General features: G+C 50.1%; 1 protein-coding gene across 6 annotated transcripts in view; it reads right to left on the bottom strand.

The window, feature by feature from the left end:
- VPS35L (VPS35 endosomal protein sorting factor like) overlaps positions 1-13,967 on the bottom strand; it is a 115,293-nt gene extending 101,326 nt beyond the window's left edge. For 3 of the 6 annotated variants that reach the window (XR_005986759.1, XM_041748320.1, XM_041748324.1), the window contains exons 1-5: positions 13,912-13,967; positions 7,429-7,528; positions 4,811-4,966; positions 2,205-2,327; positions 50-74 (exon numbers count right to left, since the gene is read on the bottom strand). Coding sequence is in view for 5 of the 6 variants with exons in the window: in XM_041748320.1 (XP_041604254.1) it covers positions 50-74; positions 2,205-2,327; positions 4,811-4,966; positions 7,429-7,528; positions 13,912-13,928 (421 nt within the window). In the remaining variant the exon portion in view is untranslated. The other 3 variants (XM_041748322.1, XM_041748321.1, XM_041748323.1) reach the window with 3 other exon arrangements.
- Between the last annotated feature and the right edge of the window lie 1,173 nt (positions 13,968-15,140).

Genomic DNA, 15,140 nt, shown 5'->3' on the forward strand with positions numbered 1-15,140 from the left:
GGTTATGGGAGGATTCCCCTTCAAGATAGAAACAACAGCAAAAACTCACCTTTTTCAGATCCCATAAACAGATTCTGCAAAGGCAAAAATAACTTGTTACTATTTATCAAAACTTACTAGTTTCTGCAATGACAACAAGAAAACCTCATAAGGTACTTAATTACTCAGGTAGCACCATGACAACATGACCCTTTGGTGTCCAACAGAACTACTTACTGATCCAAATGAGAAATAGAAAATAGTTAATCAAAGGAGGAAAACACAGCTCACTGGAAACCACTGGAGTTTCAAATTAATACACAATCCAGGATGCCAAGAAATGGCAAAATTTTCAGGCCAAGGGACATCACGGGGTAGTATTCAGGTTCTCTAAATCAGGGTTTCACAACATTGGCACTACTGACATTACAGGCCGGAAAATCCTGTTGTGTGGAGGCAGCCCCCAGGCACTGGAGGATGTTTAGCAGTGTCCCCGGTCTCTAACTGCTAGATGCCAGTAATACCCCCACAGCTGTGACAACCAAGAATGCCTCCAGACAATGCCACGTGTCCCCTGGGAGGCATAAAATTACTCCTGGTTGGAAAAAAAAAAATCACTGCACTAAAATGACTCAATGCATTCAGAAAATTAGAACTAAACCACCAGTCCAGCCACTCTGTCTGCACCCTGCTCCCCTAGTACAAACCCTGAGAGGAAGTGAGTGGCTCTCCCATAGCAGAGCCTTCCCAGAAGCCCAACAGGCTCACTCCTTCCTCCCTATGCACAGCCCCGATTTCTGATGGGCACACTGGTCACCATTTCCCAGCTTCCCTTCCACCTGTGTCTGGCCTGTGACAACCTTCAAGACAAGTGTGATGGGGTATGTGTGGAAGGGGACTCTGGGAAAGGTCCTCAAATGACCCAGGGTGCATCCCACTTTCCCTCCTCCTTCTAACAACGTGGCCACGAGGGGATGCTGATCACAGCAGAGCAGCAGGGCAGAAAGAGCTGCCCAACCAGCCCTGGACTACCCACCTCTGGGTTGCTTTTCAGTGTCAAGAGAGAAGCATCACTCTTGCATCTGTCACTAGCAAAGACTTCAGTTATAAGCTCCTGAACCTTGACCTCAATAACCCAGGCATTACTCTTTCCTTGTTTGGGCTCGGCTTGAGGCCTTTCACCACAGGAGCCACTTGCTGGATCCAGGGTCAGCTCCTCTCTCTCTCTCTCTCTCCCCCACATGTGCCCCCAGCACAAGCCAATGACGTTGCCTCAAGGCCACCCAAAGAAACAGCAAACTTCCAGTTCTGGAACACCTGAGCTACAGCAAGAAGTAAACCTTCTTTGGCGTGGCGGGATCCTCACATCCTAACTCAGACCTCCCCAGAGATGAGGCTCCGCTGTTCCAATTCTTCCTCTGAACTGTGCCAGAGCCCTGATTCTTAGCCCATTTTTTTGAGAAACCAATCAGTACATTTTTCTCCCAACTAATGCTGGCACAATGAGGGAGACACACAGAGCCCAGGAGTTGGGGCAACATTAACTTCAATGTTGCAATTTATAAGAAATCTGTATTTGGTCTGGATCCTGTTCCTGGCACAGAAGCTCCTACTACCCTTAGAATTTCCTAAGTGTTGAGTGGCAAAGTGTTTTCTGTTATGTTAATTGATTTTTGGATCCACCTAAAGTTGGGGACTGGTTTCCCAGGGAAGCAAACGTGATTAAAGGGCTGGAACTTTCCATTTCTCCAGGGAGGAGAGAGGGCCTGTAAGTTGAACTAGTCACCAATGGCCAATGATTTAAACAATCGTGTCTATGCAATGAAGCCTCTTCAAGTGGATGCTGATTCAAGGCCTTCAGTATCTTCGTAATCTAGTGAGTAAACTGGCTTCCTGAATTCTGGGAGCCACCCAGCAAATTAACCAAACCCAAGGAGGAGGTGGTGGGAATCTGATGCACAGCCAGATGGCCAGGCTTGTGAAGTGGGAGAGAGCGTTGAGGGACCAGGCCCTTAACCTGTGGGAACTGATGCAATCTCCAGGCATCTCTCTGTGTCAGAAAGGAGTTGAGCTGCAGGACACCCAACTGCTATCGGAATTTTCCCCATGCTTGACATGGGGGAAAATCCTACACACACAATAAAGGCAGAATCACTGCCAGTAACAAAAAGAAATTACTACTAAGTCTGAAGCAGGCCCTGGGAGAAGAGTGTACTGGTACTCACGATGGAGAGCTTTTCTGTGGTGGTGTACCGGGCAAGGATTTCTCCTCGTTTGCTAGCCCAGGGCTCAAAGTCTGATCCTACGATGGAGTTCTCATCTCTGTCTCGTCTCTTTCTAGAGCTATCCTAAAAAAAGGCAAGACAAGTTCTCAGCCACAGTATCATTTCAGTCCTTAAAAGCAAAATAAAAGCAAACAAGGTGACTGTAGTTGATAACACAGTATAGTAAAACTGAAATTTGCTAGGAGAGTAAAACTTAAATGGTCTTACCAAATTAAAGAAAAAAAGGTAATGATGTGAGGTGACAGATGTAATAACTAACTTGATGGTGGAAGTGTTTTCACAGTGTATAGAAATATCAGTCACAAATGGCTGACTCTTGGTTTCGGTTCAGGTCATAATCTTGTGGTGGTCGTGGGATGGAGCCCCACCACAGGCTCTAAGCTCAACGGGAGTCTCTCTCCCTCTGCCCACCTCCACTCATGCTTTAAATTAAATAAATCTTTAAAAAAAATAGCAAATCATCATGTTGACACCTTAGATGTCTAACAATTTTGTCAATTATATCTCAAAGCTAAAGAAAAAAAGTTTAAGCAGAAGGCAGACAGTCCCTCACTGCAGAATAAAACAGATCTGTCTAAAGGTTTGGTGGATAAAATATTTTTCAGGCCAGTTCACCACAAATGGCTAATAAACCGATCAAAAGACACTCAAACTCATTTAAGAATCAAGGAAAGGCACGTGGCAAGTGATCATTTTTTGACCACCAAAATGGCAGAGTTACAATGCACGGTACTATCCGTAGGCAAGGATGCGGTTAGACAGGCCCTGCTGGTGGTCCTATCACATGGTGAAGCCTTTCTGGAAATGATACAGCAGTAGCCTCAAAACCTGAAATACATGGGATCCCTGGGTGGCGCAGCAGTTTGGCGCCTGCCTTTGGCCCAGGGCGCAATCCTGGAGACCCGGGATCGAATCCCACATCAGGCTCCTGGTGCATGGAGCCTGCTTCTCCCTCTGCCTGTGTCTCTGCCTCTCTCTCTCTCTCTATCATAAATAAATAATTTTAAAAAAAATTAAAAAAAACAAAACAAAACAAAAACAAAAACAAAACCTGAAATACACATTGCTGTAGCCCAGTACTGTGTTTCTAAGAAGTTATCCTGCAGGGGGCGCCTAGCTGGCTGAGTTGGTTGAATGTGTGACTTGTGATCTTGGGGTTGGGAGTTCGAGCACCATGTTGGGTGTAGAGATTACCTAAACATAAAATCTTTAAAAAAATAAAATAAAAAAGAAATTATCCTCTGAAATCCAGCACATGTGTACCCAGACATGGGTCTGTTAAAGGCCCATGTCCGAGATGAGGGAACACCAGAAACAGTCCATGTGTCTAGCATCAAGGAGGTACTCATTCTTTAGGATGCAATGCAGCCATTCAAAATAAAAAGACTGCTCCCAGGGGCACCTGGGTGGCTCAGTGGTTGAGCGTCTGCTTTTGGCTCAGGTCGTGATCCCGGGGTCCTGGAATCAAGTCCCACATCAGGCTCCCTGGAGGGAGCCTGCTTCTCCCTCTGCCTATGTCTCTGCCTGTCTCTCATGAGTAAATAAATAAAATCTTAAAAAAAAAAAAAAAAGCCTGCTCCCTAAGTACAAACACAGAAAGTTCTCCCAGATACTCTGTCAAGTTGGGGGGGCGGGGGGGAGTATAACTATAGTTCAATTTACATTTAAAAAAAAAATGTAAATGGATGTGGACAATGCCAGCACAGAATGACGGTTCAGAGTGTGAGCTGTGAAGTCAGCCTGGCTGGGTCTGAAGTCTAGCGTATACTTGATCTTCCTCCACATGGGCCTCCTCAGAACACCTGCCACACAGCAGCGTGAGCGCTAGGAACACACTGAGCAACGCCCACCTTGCAGCAAGGAAATCCTATTACTGCTGTGGTTGTTACTCAGATGGGAATATGTGTGTAGATATTCAAAAACTACCCTATGTCTATATCTATGAAAATACACAAAAAGAAGCGATAGAAGTGGACGCCGAAAACACTGATCACTGATGACCTCGAAGGCAGGCCAACAGTATGAGGGCTTCACTGGCAGGGTTTGACTCCCTTACATGCAAAACCAGTGATTTAAATATTTTTTTTTTATTTAATTATGATAGTCACACAGAGAGAGAGAGAGAGAGGCAGAGACATAGGCAGAGGGAGAAGCAGGCTCCATGCCCCGGGAGCCTGATGTGGGATTCGATCCTGGGTCTCCAGGATCGCGCCCTGGGCCAAAGGCAGGCGCCAAACCACTGCGCCACCCAGGGATCCCCAAAACCAGTGATTTACTTACATGATTACCTAAGTAGAAAAAAGAAGAAGAATTAGTACGGGTGAAATGAAAACCAAGAATGAATTTTGAAGTGGCTTAATAAAGAAAGGAAGAAGCTTCCAGCAACCACGCCAGCCTCTAAGTGGGGGACGCGGCCTCCATAAGCAGGACCCTGTGGGCCTGTGGATCATCTGAACTGTTACAGACATAACACTCTTGTGCCAATTAAAAAACAAAAAAATGAAAAGTCACCCTGCTCCCAGACGGACCCCCATGGGCAGTGTTACCGTGGCTGCAGGCTCAGCAGTGGCTGCGAACATGGAGAGGGGGTCAGTCCCATCCAGCACGCTGCTCAGCGGGTCCACCACAGAGCTGGAGGACGAGGAGGACGTGGAAGACGTGCTGCCTTTCCGGCTCACTTTCTTGGTCTTTGACTCTGTGACCTGAGGGGAAAACCGCGAGCAGGTAAAGTAGAAGTTCCCCAAGACTTTTCCCAGAGAAACACTCACCTGAGTTTTCCCCTCATTCCCTTGGCTGAAGTGACCATTGCTCTGAGCAGGGATGCTTATGTTTTTGTAACAATCTGACATGACTCAGAATCCCAGCTATGGAGGAAGGGAAGGCAGTGTGGGGCGCTGGCGGGAGGAGGAGACGGGGCCTCGAGGACTCAGGAGGTGGGACATAACCGCATCCCCAAAGGACCCTCTTACTCAGAGCCTTCCCCAGGGAAGCAGCATCTACATCACCTGGAAGCTGTTCAAAAACGCGGACTCCTAAGCTCCACTGCATCAGAACCTGCATCTTCACAAGACGGTCCTGTCGTTCATGAGGTGGCAAGGTCCTGGGAGGGTCATGAACCAGGGGACGTGAGATCCCAGGGCTGTCACGCCTGGGACGGTCACCATGGGGCTGCCGAGCTGCATCATCCAGTACTGCAGAGTACTGGATGCCCTGCCTTCCTTTTTTGAAGAGCTTCCTAATGCCACATGCTAGTCAGTACTGGGGGCGCAGTGGGGTGTTGGGGTGTGAAGCCATGTCCTTGTCCCACTGGCCTCTAACTCTCCCCGACTTCAGAAGACCAGACCAGGGCTGACCCTCTGAACCAAGAGGATCCAACCAGAGTTTCTCTACTGAAAATTTAGGACCAAATCCAGAAAGGCTAGTTGGGTTCCACTCTCCTTTTGAAATGAGGAAGCTATGAAAGCCCAGGGGCCAGGGCTGACGGACAGTAATGGCCAGTCTGAGAAGGTATCCATCAGGAGATGGGGAAAACCCGTCTTGAGAGAAAGAAAGAGAGAGAGAGAGAGAACTGGATGTTCTACTCCAAATGATGGAGAAGATGGGATTCGAGACCTGAGTGGCCTTCGTCCCTGGTTCTGGGAAAGGAGGCTCTAGACCTTGGAGTGGCCATCATTCACAAGCCCCTCAGTCACACCTGGGTTTATGCTGAGGGGCTGCAGCATGGTGGCTGCTCAGGAGAAAGACGAAGCCTATGGGCACAACCAGGTGATCTCCGCCTGACCTCAGGGGAGGGAGGCTGGAGACCAGGTGCAACCACGTGGCCAGGGAATCACGCCATCACACCTACGTACTAAATCCCCAAGATGAAGTGTGGACGGTGGAGCTTCCTGATTGGTAGACATATGATGTGTCCCCAGGTAGAGGACACAGAGCTTGCTGTGATCCCAGACCTTCCTGGGCCTCACCCTAAGTCTCCCTCAGCTGGCTGCCCCTCATTGGTATCCTTTATATAAAAACCTAAGTACACTGCTTTGCTGAGTTCTCTGAGTTGTTCTAGCAAGTTATCAAGCCTGAGGGAGATCTTGGGAAGCCCCTGGATTTGCAGCCAGTTGGTCAGGCGTGCAGTTGGCCTGGGGGTCCCCCAAATTTGCAGTGGGTGTTTAAAGCAAGGGGCATCTTCCTGAAGACCTTGCCCTAAACCCAGAGGGTCTGACACCCACCTCGGATGATTTGGTCAAGTGCCTCCTACTAGTGCACACCTGTCATTCTGTCTGCCTGGCATCTGTGCCTCTACCTCCCAGGCTCCCAGTCGTGTTTTCTTTGGGAAGGCAACCCTCCCCGACTCTCAGCTCCCATAGGCCTAGTGGGGTGGGCACTACCCCACCCCAATCAGCCAGCACATTCTACTCCCTGGTCACCAGAGTGAGCCAGGAAGGGACACAGAACCCAACCGGGCAACGGAAACTGCCAGAGAAGAGAGTCTCCCTGCTGCTGCCATCGCTCAGCCACTGGATGCAAGCCTGGAGCTGCTGCCCAGGTCTCTCTCCAGGCGAGTGAGTTCCTGAGAACAGACCGACCCACTGGTGGGTCAGCCGTGGTGGCACAAGCCTACGGGGCCTGGCAGGGCCTTGGAAGGCAGAAGCTCCATCTAGGCTCCCCTGCCTTATGAAACGGCCTCTGTGTATTCTCAGGCTCTCTGCCATTACAGAACATCACGTCCCTGCTACCCGTGGTCTATGCCTATTGCCCTCATCCCACACACGATGACAAGCACATAGCTGCTACTACTTACTGATCAAATGACACTAACCCAGAAGCAAAGGACCATCTACGTCACTTGCCCACTTTCTGGTTTGTTTTTTAACTAACTCACAAGCCGCCAAAGACAGTACCCAAGGACAGCATCCTCAACTAGTCATCAGAGAGATTCTTATATTCCACATAGGCAAGTTTAGAAGGTATTTGGTTTACAGCTCCCCATTAGGAATAAAGGTAGCCCATGGCTCGTGACAACCTCGCAAACGGGAGAAAGGGCAGAATGAACACGATGGTGGGAGATAAACAGGCAAAAGCGCTACTGCCAGCAAATGGCAAAGCCCCAGGAACCCAACCTGTGATTTCGTGGAGTAAGAATGGCAGTTTGAGAGGCCCGTGACAAACTCACAGTTATAGGCTTCAGCGGGTGATAGTCTCCAAACTCCAAGGGCACAGCCTCCAGGCGGCATGATGCAAACTCAGCCTTGTAGTTCCTGCTTCTGGAATGCCTGGCAGACAGCAAAACCCAGAAAACGATCAGCTGAGGGACACATCTAACACACCAGAACTGTTCGCTCAGACTCCCTCAAGGATATGGCCGTCTGTAGCAGAAGGTACCTCTACCCAGTCTGAGAAATGCTCAACAGAATTTTAACACTCAGTTCAAAGGCATCCGGGACCCGCAAGGCCAGATGCCAGAACCAGGGGCGTTCAGTGAGGTGAGGCCAACTTTCCTCTCTGGCTCCTCCCCCTAAACAAGCAGGGCCCGAAGGAAGAGCTTCTTAGGAGAACAGGGTGCAGAGAAGTGAGAAATCCGGCCCTGGGGCTCCCCACAAAGTGTTCACAAGAGCTGTAGAAAGCCAGAGAAAGAAGCTGAGCAGGAAGTAGACAAAGAGCACAGGGTTTTCATCAGTCTTGTGACAGGATCAGAGGATGGAAGTAAAACAGAATCCATGCTGATGCACAAGGGGAACAGACAGGAAGCCCGGCAAAGAGGGTGAGAGGCAGTAAGGGGCAGGGCGGGAAGGCCTAACATATGTACAACTAGAACCCCAGAGGGAGGAGAAAAAAGATGGGCAGAAACAGTATCTGAAGGATAACAGTGGAAACCAAAGACAACCAGCTACAGATTCTGGAAACACCTATGACCCACGCAGGCCCTGTACAAAAGCAAATCGGAAACCATACTTAGGGCTTTGAGTAATATGGCTAAAAGAGAGAGGATTTCTTAGAAAGAAAAAAGAAAAAGACACAGTATTTTCAAAGAACGATTATTGTCTCAGCACAGAGATGAGGGCCGGCAGACAAAGGGATGATGTGCTCAAGTAGCAAAGAAATTAAATGCCAAAAAAAAAAAAAAAGAAAGAAATTAAATGCCAACCAAAAATTCCACACCTACTAAAACTACGCTGCAGTCCTAAGGGGTAGTTTGTAAAAGGAAACAAGAGGATTTGTGGGCGGTGGTGGGCGCCTTGGTGGCTCAGTTGGTGATCAGTTCGTGATCTCAGAGTCCTGGGATTGAACCCCATTCATTGGTCTCCCAGCTCAGTGGGGAGTCTGCTTCTCCCTTTCCCTGCCACTCAACATTCCCATCCCCCCCTCTGCCCTGCCAGCTCATGTTCTCTTTCAAATAAATAAATAGTCTTTAAAAAAAAAAAAAAAAAGAGGGTGCCTAGGTGGCTCAGTGGTTGAGCATCTGCCTTTGGTTCAGGTCGTGATCCTGGGGTCCTGGGATCGAGTCCCGCATTGGGCTCCCTGCAGGGAGCCTGCCTCTCCCTCTGCCTAGGTCTCTGCATCTCTGTGTCTCTTGTGAATAAATAACTAAAATCTTTAAAAAGAAAAACAGCACGTATAGCAGAATTATGTTTTTTTAAAAAAGCTACATGTAGAAATAAAATGATCCCAACTGAAAAACATAGATATATGTAATATGCACATATATATGTACGTACCCATATGTACTGAAGAGTAATAAAATGTAAAGGTGTGGATAAAACCGTATTATTGACTGTAAAGAATAATTTATGGTATTTAAAATACATGTAGAACTGAAACCATATGACAGCTAGCACAGAAGAGGCGCTGTGGTCTGAATGTCTGTGCTCCCCCCCCCCCAAATCCACACATTGAAATCCTTGCTCCCAAAAATGATGGTGTTAGAGGTGGGGCTTCAGGAAGTGAAGGGGTCATAAGGGAGGAGCCTCATGAGTGGGACCAGTGCTGGGAATAGGGACCCCCGAGAGCCCCCCTACCCCATGAAGATAACCTGTGCTGATGTCAGGATCCCGGACTTCCAGCCTCCAAGGAGAAACAAATCCTCTTGTTTAGAAGTTGCCCCATCTGTGATTTTTTTTTTTTACAGTAGCCCCAATGGACTAAGGCAGGTAACTGGGACTGAGAAGTGGGGGTGCTGCTGTAACAAATACCTTGAAACGAGGAAGGGTTTTTCGAGACAGATGAGAAAAGCCATTGCCTTGGGGGGGACAGTCACGGGTGACTGCCATGAGGGCAGAAGAGCTGCGGAGGAAGCCCCAACCCTCCTCCAGGAGGCACCAGCGGCTGCATCAGAAGCTGGCGAGGCCTCAGATGGCTACAGGGACTGAGGACCATGGGCCAGGACACGGCCAGGTGATCCCGGTCACACTCAGGCAGGCAGCTCGGCAGGAGCGTGCTCACCTGCGGGTGCCCTGCGGGAGGCAGAACCCATGAGCAATGAAGCGGGGCAGGGGGTGAGGACACTCCCTACACCAAGCGTTGTGGGAGCTCTTGAATACGCACCAGTAAAAAAAAGGAGAGAGAAGTGATTAAAAGCCAGAATGGCTCATCCAAAGGGAAACATTTTAAAAAACTTGGAAAGCACGCAGTCTCAAGGGGCACAGGGAGACGGTCACCTTGCTCCTCAGCCTCCCAGTCCCCTGAACACGTCCCCACCCAGCCCCACCACTTATTAGTACTTGCCGGAACCCCAAATCCAACTGCGCTGTGCAACCTGTAGGCCTGACTCGAGCTCCAATAACCCAGAAACCCAACTCAGGACAAGAGAACAGGACATTTCATTCCCATCCCTTTCTAAATAACTGTGGCTTTGAGAGTAGGAGAGGAGGAAGGCCACTCAACAATACAGGTGGATCTCTAATTTTTATTTTTTATATTTTGAAAGAAAAAACCCCTATTCATGATATATTGCCTAGTCTCTGCGGTCACACTCACCATACACTGAGTCCTCATCTCTCAAAAATACGAAATGCTCTTCCAGGCTCCCTTTGATAGGCTGCCAATCCTTGACTTAAAAATAAACCAAGAAAAAAATAAAATAAACCAAGACCTGAAGAATAAATAAATTGGAATAGCAGCCATCGACGGCCATAACAGAGGTTAAAAATCAAACGATGCTTGTCCTCCTTTCAGGTCATTCTTAACTCTATCAACAGAATTTTGAAAGGTTATTAGAATGAGTGGAAATGGAATCCAACCCGAAATTCAGTTGCAAAGGCTCTTCATCCCTGTCATGATTGTTAAATCAACCAACAGCTGACAAATGCATAGTATCAAAAAAAACAAGATGCAGTGAGGGTGACACAACATAAGAGACACCTAACTCTGGGAAACGAACAAGGGGTAGTGGAAAGTAGGTGGGCGGGGATTGGGGTGACTGGGTGACGGGCAATGAGGGGGGGCACTTGGCAGGATGAGCACTGGGTGTTATATGTTGGCAAATTGAACTCCAATTAAAAAAAAAAAGAACAGTGACTGGATTCGCAAAATAAAAATAATAGTTCTCATTTATTATGTGCTTGCTATATACAGGGATCCGGGTCAAGCCCTTTCCCCAGCACTTCCTCATTTAACCAATCCCCAGACACAGGTGCTATCATTATGCCCATTTTTCAGGTAGAGAAGCTGAGGCTTAGGGTTGAGGTGACAACAGCAGGTACTTAGGGACTCAAGCAAACTGAGCTGGCCTGACTCTCAGATGCAGGAGCTCTGCAGCCCATCTGTGGGTCATCTTGAGAGCCTTAAGCCATTGTCTACTTTTGTCTATTTTCTTTTTAAAGGACCAAGCTTTGAAATAATTTTTGTTTTTAAGCTGAGGGGAGGTGAAGAAAAATACTTCTGAAAAACACCTTAAAAAAAAAAAGGAAACATTTACCCATTTTGAAATTCCATGTCAAACAGCTATATGCTGATCCTTGTGTCATTTCTTCCATTACATTTCCTCAAATTGATTCTTGGGTCCTAACCAGTTTCCCACAGTTTGAGATGCTACAGCAATGGTCTTCAAGGCCTGGGTCTTTGATAAGGCCAACAGTGCCCCCCAGTGGGCATTTACTCAAAATCCCTATATTATACTTTTTTGCCCCAGAACAGAGCCCATGCAGCTGGTCAAAATCCCTCATGAATCCCAGCTCCCAGCAACGCTGAAGGCTGGTGTGGATCCTTGGCAGCCACCCATCATTTCCCACCTGCGCTCCTGGCTGGGCCCAGCTGCTGGCTACTAAAGTGCGGCCCAAAAAATCACTTAGCAAGGGCATCACCTGGGGAATGTGGCAACCCCACAGATAGGGATCTATCTGCAGGTTAGCACAGCCCCCAGAGGATTTATACCCACGTTAAAGTTTGACCACTCTCTATTTTCCAATTACTTACATCTGGTATCATGGATGCATAGAAATTCCATTAGCAAATAAATCTCCTTATGCTGGAAATCCCGAAATCCACCAAATGCCTTTTGCTGTTTATTTTAATTTGTAAGTGATTTTTAAGTGACTAATGATATCATCTGGCCAGTTTCTTCCCAGGATCATGATATACCCTCCCTCCCCGCCCCCCCAACTCCTCAAAAAGTCTTCAAGTGATATAGAAATTCTCGACTTGGGGGATTCCTGGGTGGCTCAGCAGTTTAGTGCCTGCCTTTAGCCCAGGGCGTGATTCTGGGGCCCTGGGATCGAGTCCCACATTGGGCTCCCTGCATGGAGCCTGCCCCTCTCTCTCATGAATAAATAAATAAAATCTTTAAAAAAAAATTCTTGACTCAAAAGCGGGCATTTTTACCACAGGATTAAATACGAAAGGTGACCCACAGCGTACTGTACACCACAGATGTTAGCCCAGAATATAACATAATTAGGGATAATGACGTGTGGGTGCAAAGAGCCATTCTGGGGAGGCTCGTGACAACGCAGTGGGGTTTGGGGAGCCCTGCACCCGAGTCCACAGCCCGGGGCCTGGATTAGAGGTCCAACTGCCGCTGATGGTTAGGAGCACAGTATTTGAGCTCCAAACCTCTGCAAGGATGCAGACTGTGCTTTAGGTAAACTTAACTGCTTCCCTCTCTGCCTCCACTTTCTGAAAAATAGGATTGTTGTAAGGATTAATAGAGATGTCAGGCACTAAGCACTTAACACAGCACCTGGCGCACCCACAAAAGGCTCCGTGAATGTCAAGTTTAACGATACACATTTCTCCTCTGGAGGCCCTTTCTGCTTCCCTGTTCATCCCATGGAATATTACTGAGCACCTACTCTCTGCCAAGCTCCATGTCAGGTACAACAAGGATTAAAACTCGATCCCTTTTTTAAAATTTTTATTTATTTAGAGATAGAAACAGAGTGTATGCATGCCAGCAAGAGGAGGGGCAGAGGGGGAGAGAGAATCCCAAGCAGACTCCCCGCTGAGTGCGGAGCCTGATGCAAGGCTGGAGGTCACGACCCTGAGATCATGACCCAAGCTGAAATCATGAATGGAACTCTTCAAAAAAAAAAAAAAAAAAAGAATGGGACGCTTCACCGACTGAGCCACCCAGGCGCCCCTCGGTCCCTTTAAAGAGCAGCAAGTCTCGGGAAGTGTTAGGATGAATGATGCCACAAAAATGTGGGGAGCGCAGCCAAACGAGCAGCTCTGCAGACCCCAGACGTTAAAAAGACCACAGGTAAAAACCTACTGGGATGCACAGATTAAAACAGCATCTTCCTGCATTTTCTCACTCGAAAACTCCACACAAGTTCATTGAAGCCAGATGTCTCTCATTTGGGATGTTTACGTCTTAATCGTACCCTAAAAGGTGCTTCGCACGACCGGATCCAAGGAAACTCAGGGGCGTCCAATCCCGATTTGGCGCCTCAAGGCCTCGGGAGGAAGTCGCTGCAGTGCGAGCCAGCTGCAGGGAAGGAGGAAGGCAGCTGCTTGCCGATCCAGCATAAAACCCCGTTGCATCTGACCATGTCGACGCGCTCTCGTTTGCTCACTCACTCGCTCAAGGCAAACCACTTCTCACCATTTGAAAAGAAAGATCGGACGACGATCGTCCCAGATGCGGGGGAGAGTCCCGCGGGGCCCTCACAGCTCGCAGGCTTCACGCAGACACAGCCCAGCTGCAGCGAGCTCCTATGCACCCTCCAAAACCCAACGGAAGCCTCCGCCCCGCTAAAGCCCGCCCCGGGCCCCAGGGGGAAGCTGCGCCTCGGGGGCCCTTCCACCAAGCGGTCACCCCCGAGCCCAAGGGGCATGTGGGCGCGCCCCGCGGAAGCCGCTCTCCGGGGAGGGGAGCCCAGCGTCCTCCGGGGGGCTGGGCCAGAGGCCAGGCGGGTGTCCGGGTCACCCAGACCGGGGTGGGGGAGACTGGGGGAGGGAGACCGGCGGGGAGGGAGACCGGCGGGGAGGGAGACGGGCGGGGAGACGGGGGGTGCCCCCGGGCGCCGACCTGCCTCAGGCGCCTCCTCCGGACCCGGGCAGCGGCCGGGGATCCTGTGGCCAAAACCACCGCGGGGACGGAACGGGAGACTCCGCCAGCACCGCACGCAGACGGCAGTCGCCGGCCGCTCACACTCGCGGACACAGACCCAGACACAGCAGACGGTCCTCCTCCACAGCCCACCCTCCGCTTCTTCCTTACCAGGGAAAGACGGCCATCTTCCCGGTCACGTGAGCGCTTGTACTGAGGAAGCCCGCCCTTTACCTCGCAGGCCCCGCCCCGCTCTGGCCGCCATGATTGTAAGGGGCAGATGCTTTCCCCTGCTGAGCGCCGGGGGCGCCATGATTGTGAAGGGCAGGTGCCGTCCCGCTGAGCCCTGAGGGCGCCATGATTGTGAGGGGCAGGTGCCCTCCCGCTGAGCCCTGAGGGCGCCATGCTTGTAAGGGGCAGGCCCCCTCCAGCAGAGCCCTGGGGGCGCCATGATTGTGAGGGGCAGATGCTGTCCCAGCTGAGTCCTGGGGACGCCATGATTGTGAGGGACATGTTATCCCAGCTGAGCCCTGGGGGCGCCATGATTGTGAGGGGCAGGTGCCTTCCCGCTGAGCCTTGGAAGCGCCATGATTGTGAGGGACGGAGAGACTTCCGCTGAGCGTTCCCTTAGCACCGTAATTACGAGAGGCACACGCACTTCCGCTAAGCCATTAGCGCCCTGCTTGGGAGATGTCGATCCCTTCCCTCAAAACCTAGACGTTGTGCGGCCTACTAGCATTATGGTTACGGAGGCCGGCGTCTGTGCTGCACAGTCCAGGCTGTGTTACCTTCCAGGGACATGACTGAAGGGCAGGTGCTCACCGCAGGGGTGCCTTCCCTCACAACCCAGATTGCACCGATCACCGGCACCAGTTTTTGGGACGGGCACGAGCACTTAAGATGTCTGTGATTGTAGGGGGCAGGCACATCTCCGCTGGTCAGCGATGCCGTGATTCTAAGAGTCAAATACACTTCCGAAGCGCGTCCCAGATGCCATGATCGTGAGGGGCACGCATACTTCCCCCCGAAAGGTCCGCCGTGCCACGACTGTGAGGGGCTAGGTGCACTTGCAGGACGCCGGTCTAGACGCCATGATTGTGAGGGGCAAATATACTTCCGGGGCATTGTCCCCCAGACGACATGATTGTGGAGGGCAGATGTCCGCGGACTTGCGCCACCATGAGCGTGAGGACGGATGCCCGCCTTCAAAACCCAGGTTACACCGTCCGCCAGCACTGCAGTTATGGAAGCGGACGGTAGTGTGGAAAAGCCGAGGCCGTGCCGTGTTCAGGCGTTACGATTGCAGGACACAGACGCACTTCCGTTGCGTTGCGATATCATGATTGTGAGGGGCCTACACACTTCCGGATTGCCGTCCCTGACGCCCTCATCGCGAGAAG

Source organism: Vulpes lagopus, chromosome 3, assembly GCF_018345385.1.
Source record: "Vulpes lagopus strain Blue_001 chromosome 3, ASM1834538v1, whole genome shotgun sequence".
NCBI classification, from domain to species: Eukaryota; Metazoa; Chordata; class Mammalia; order Carnivora; family Canidae; genus Vulpes; species Vulpes lagopus.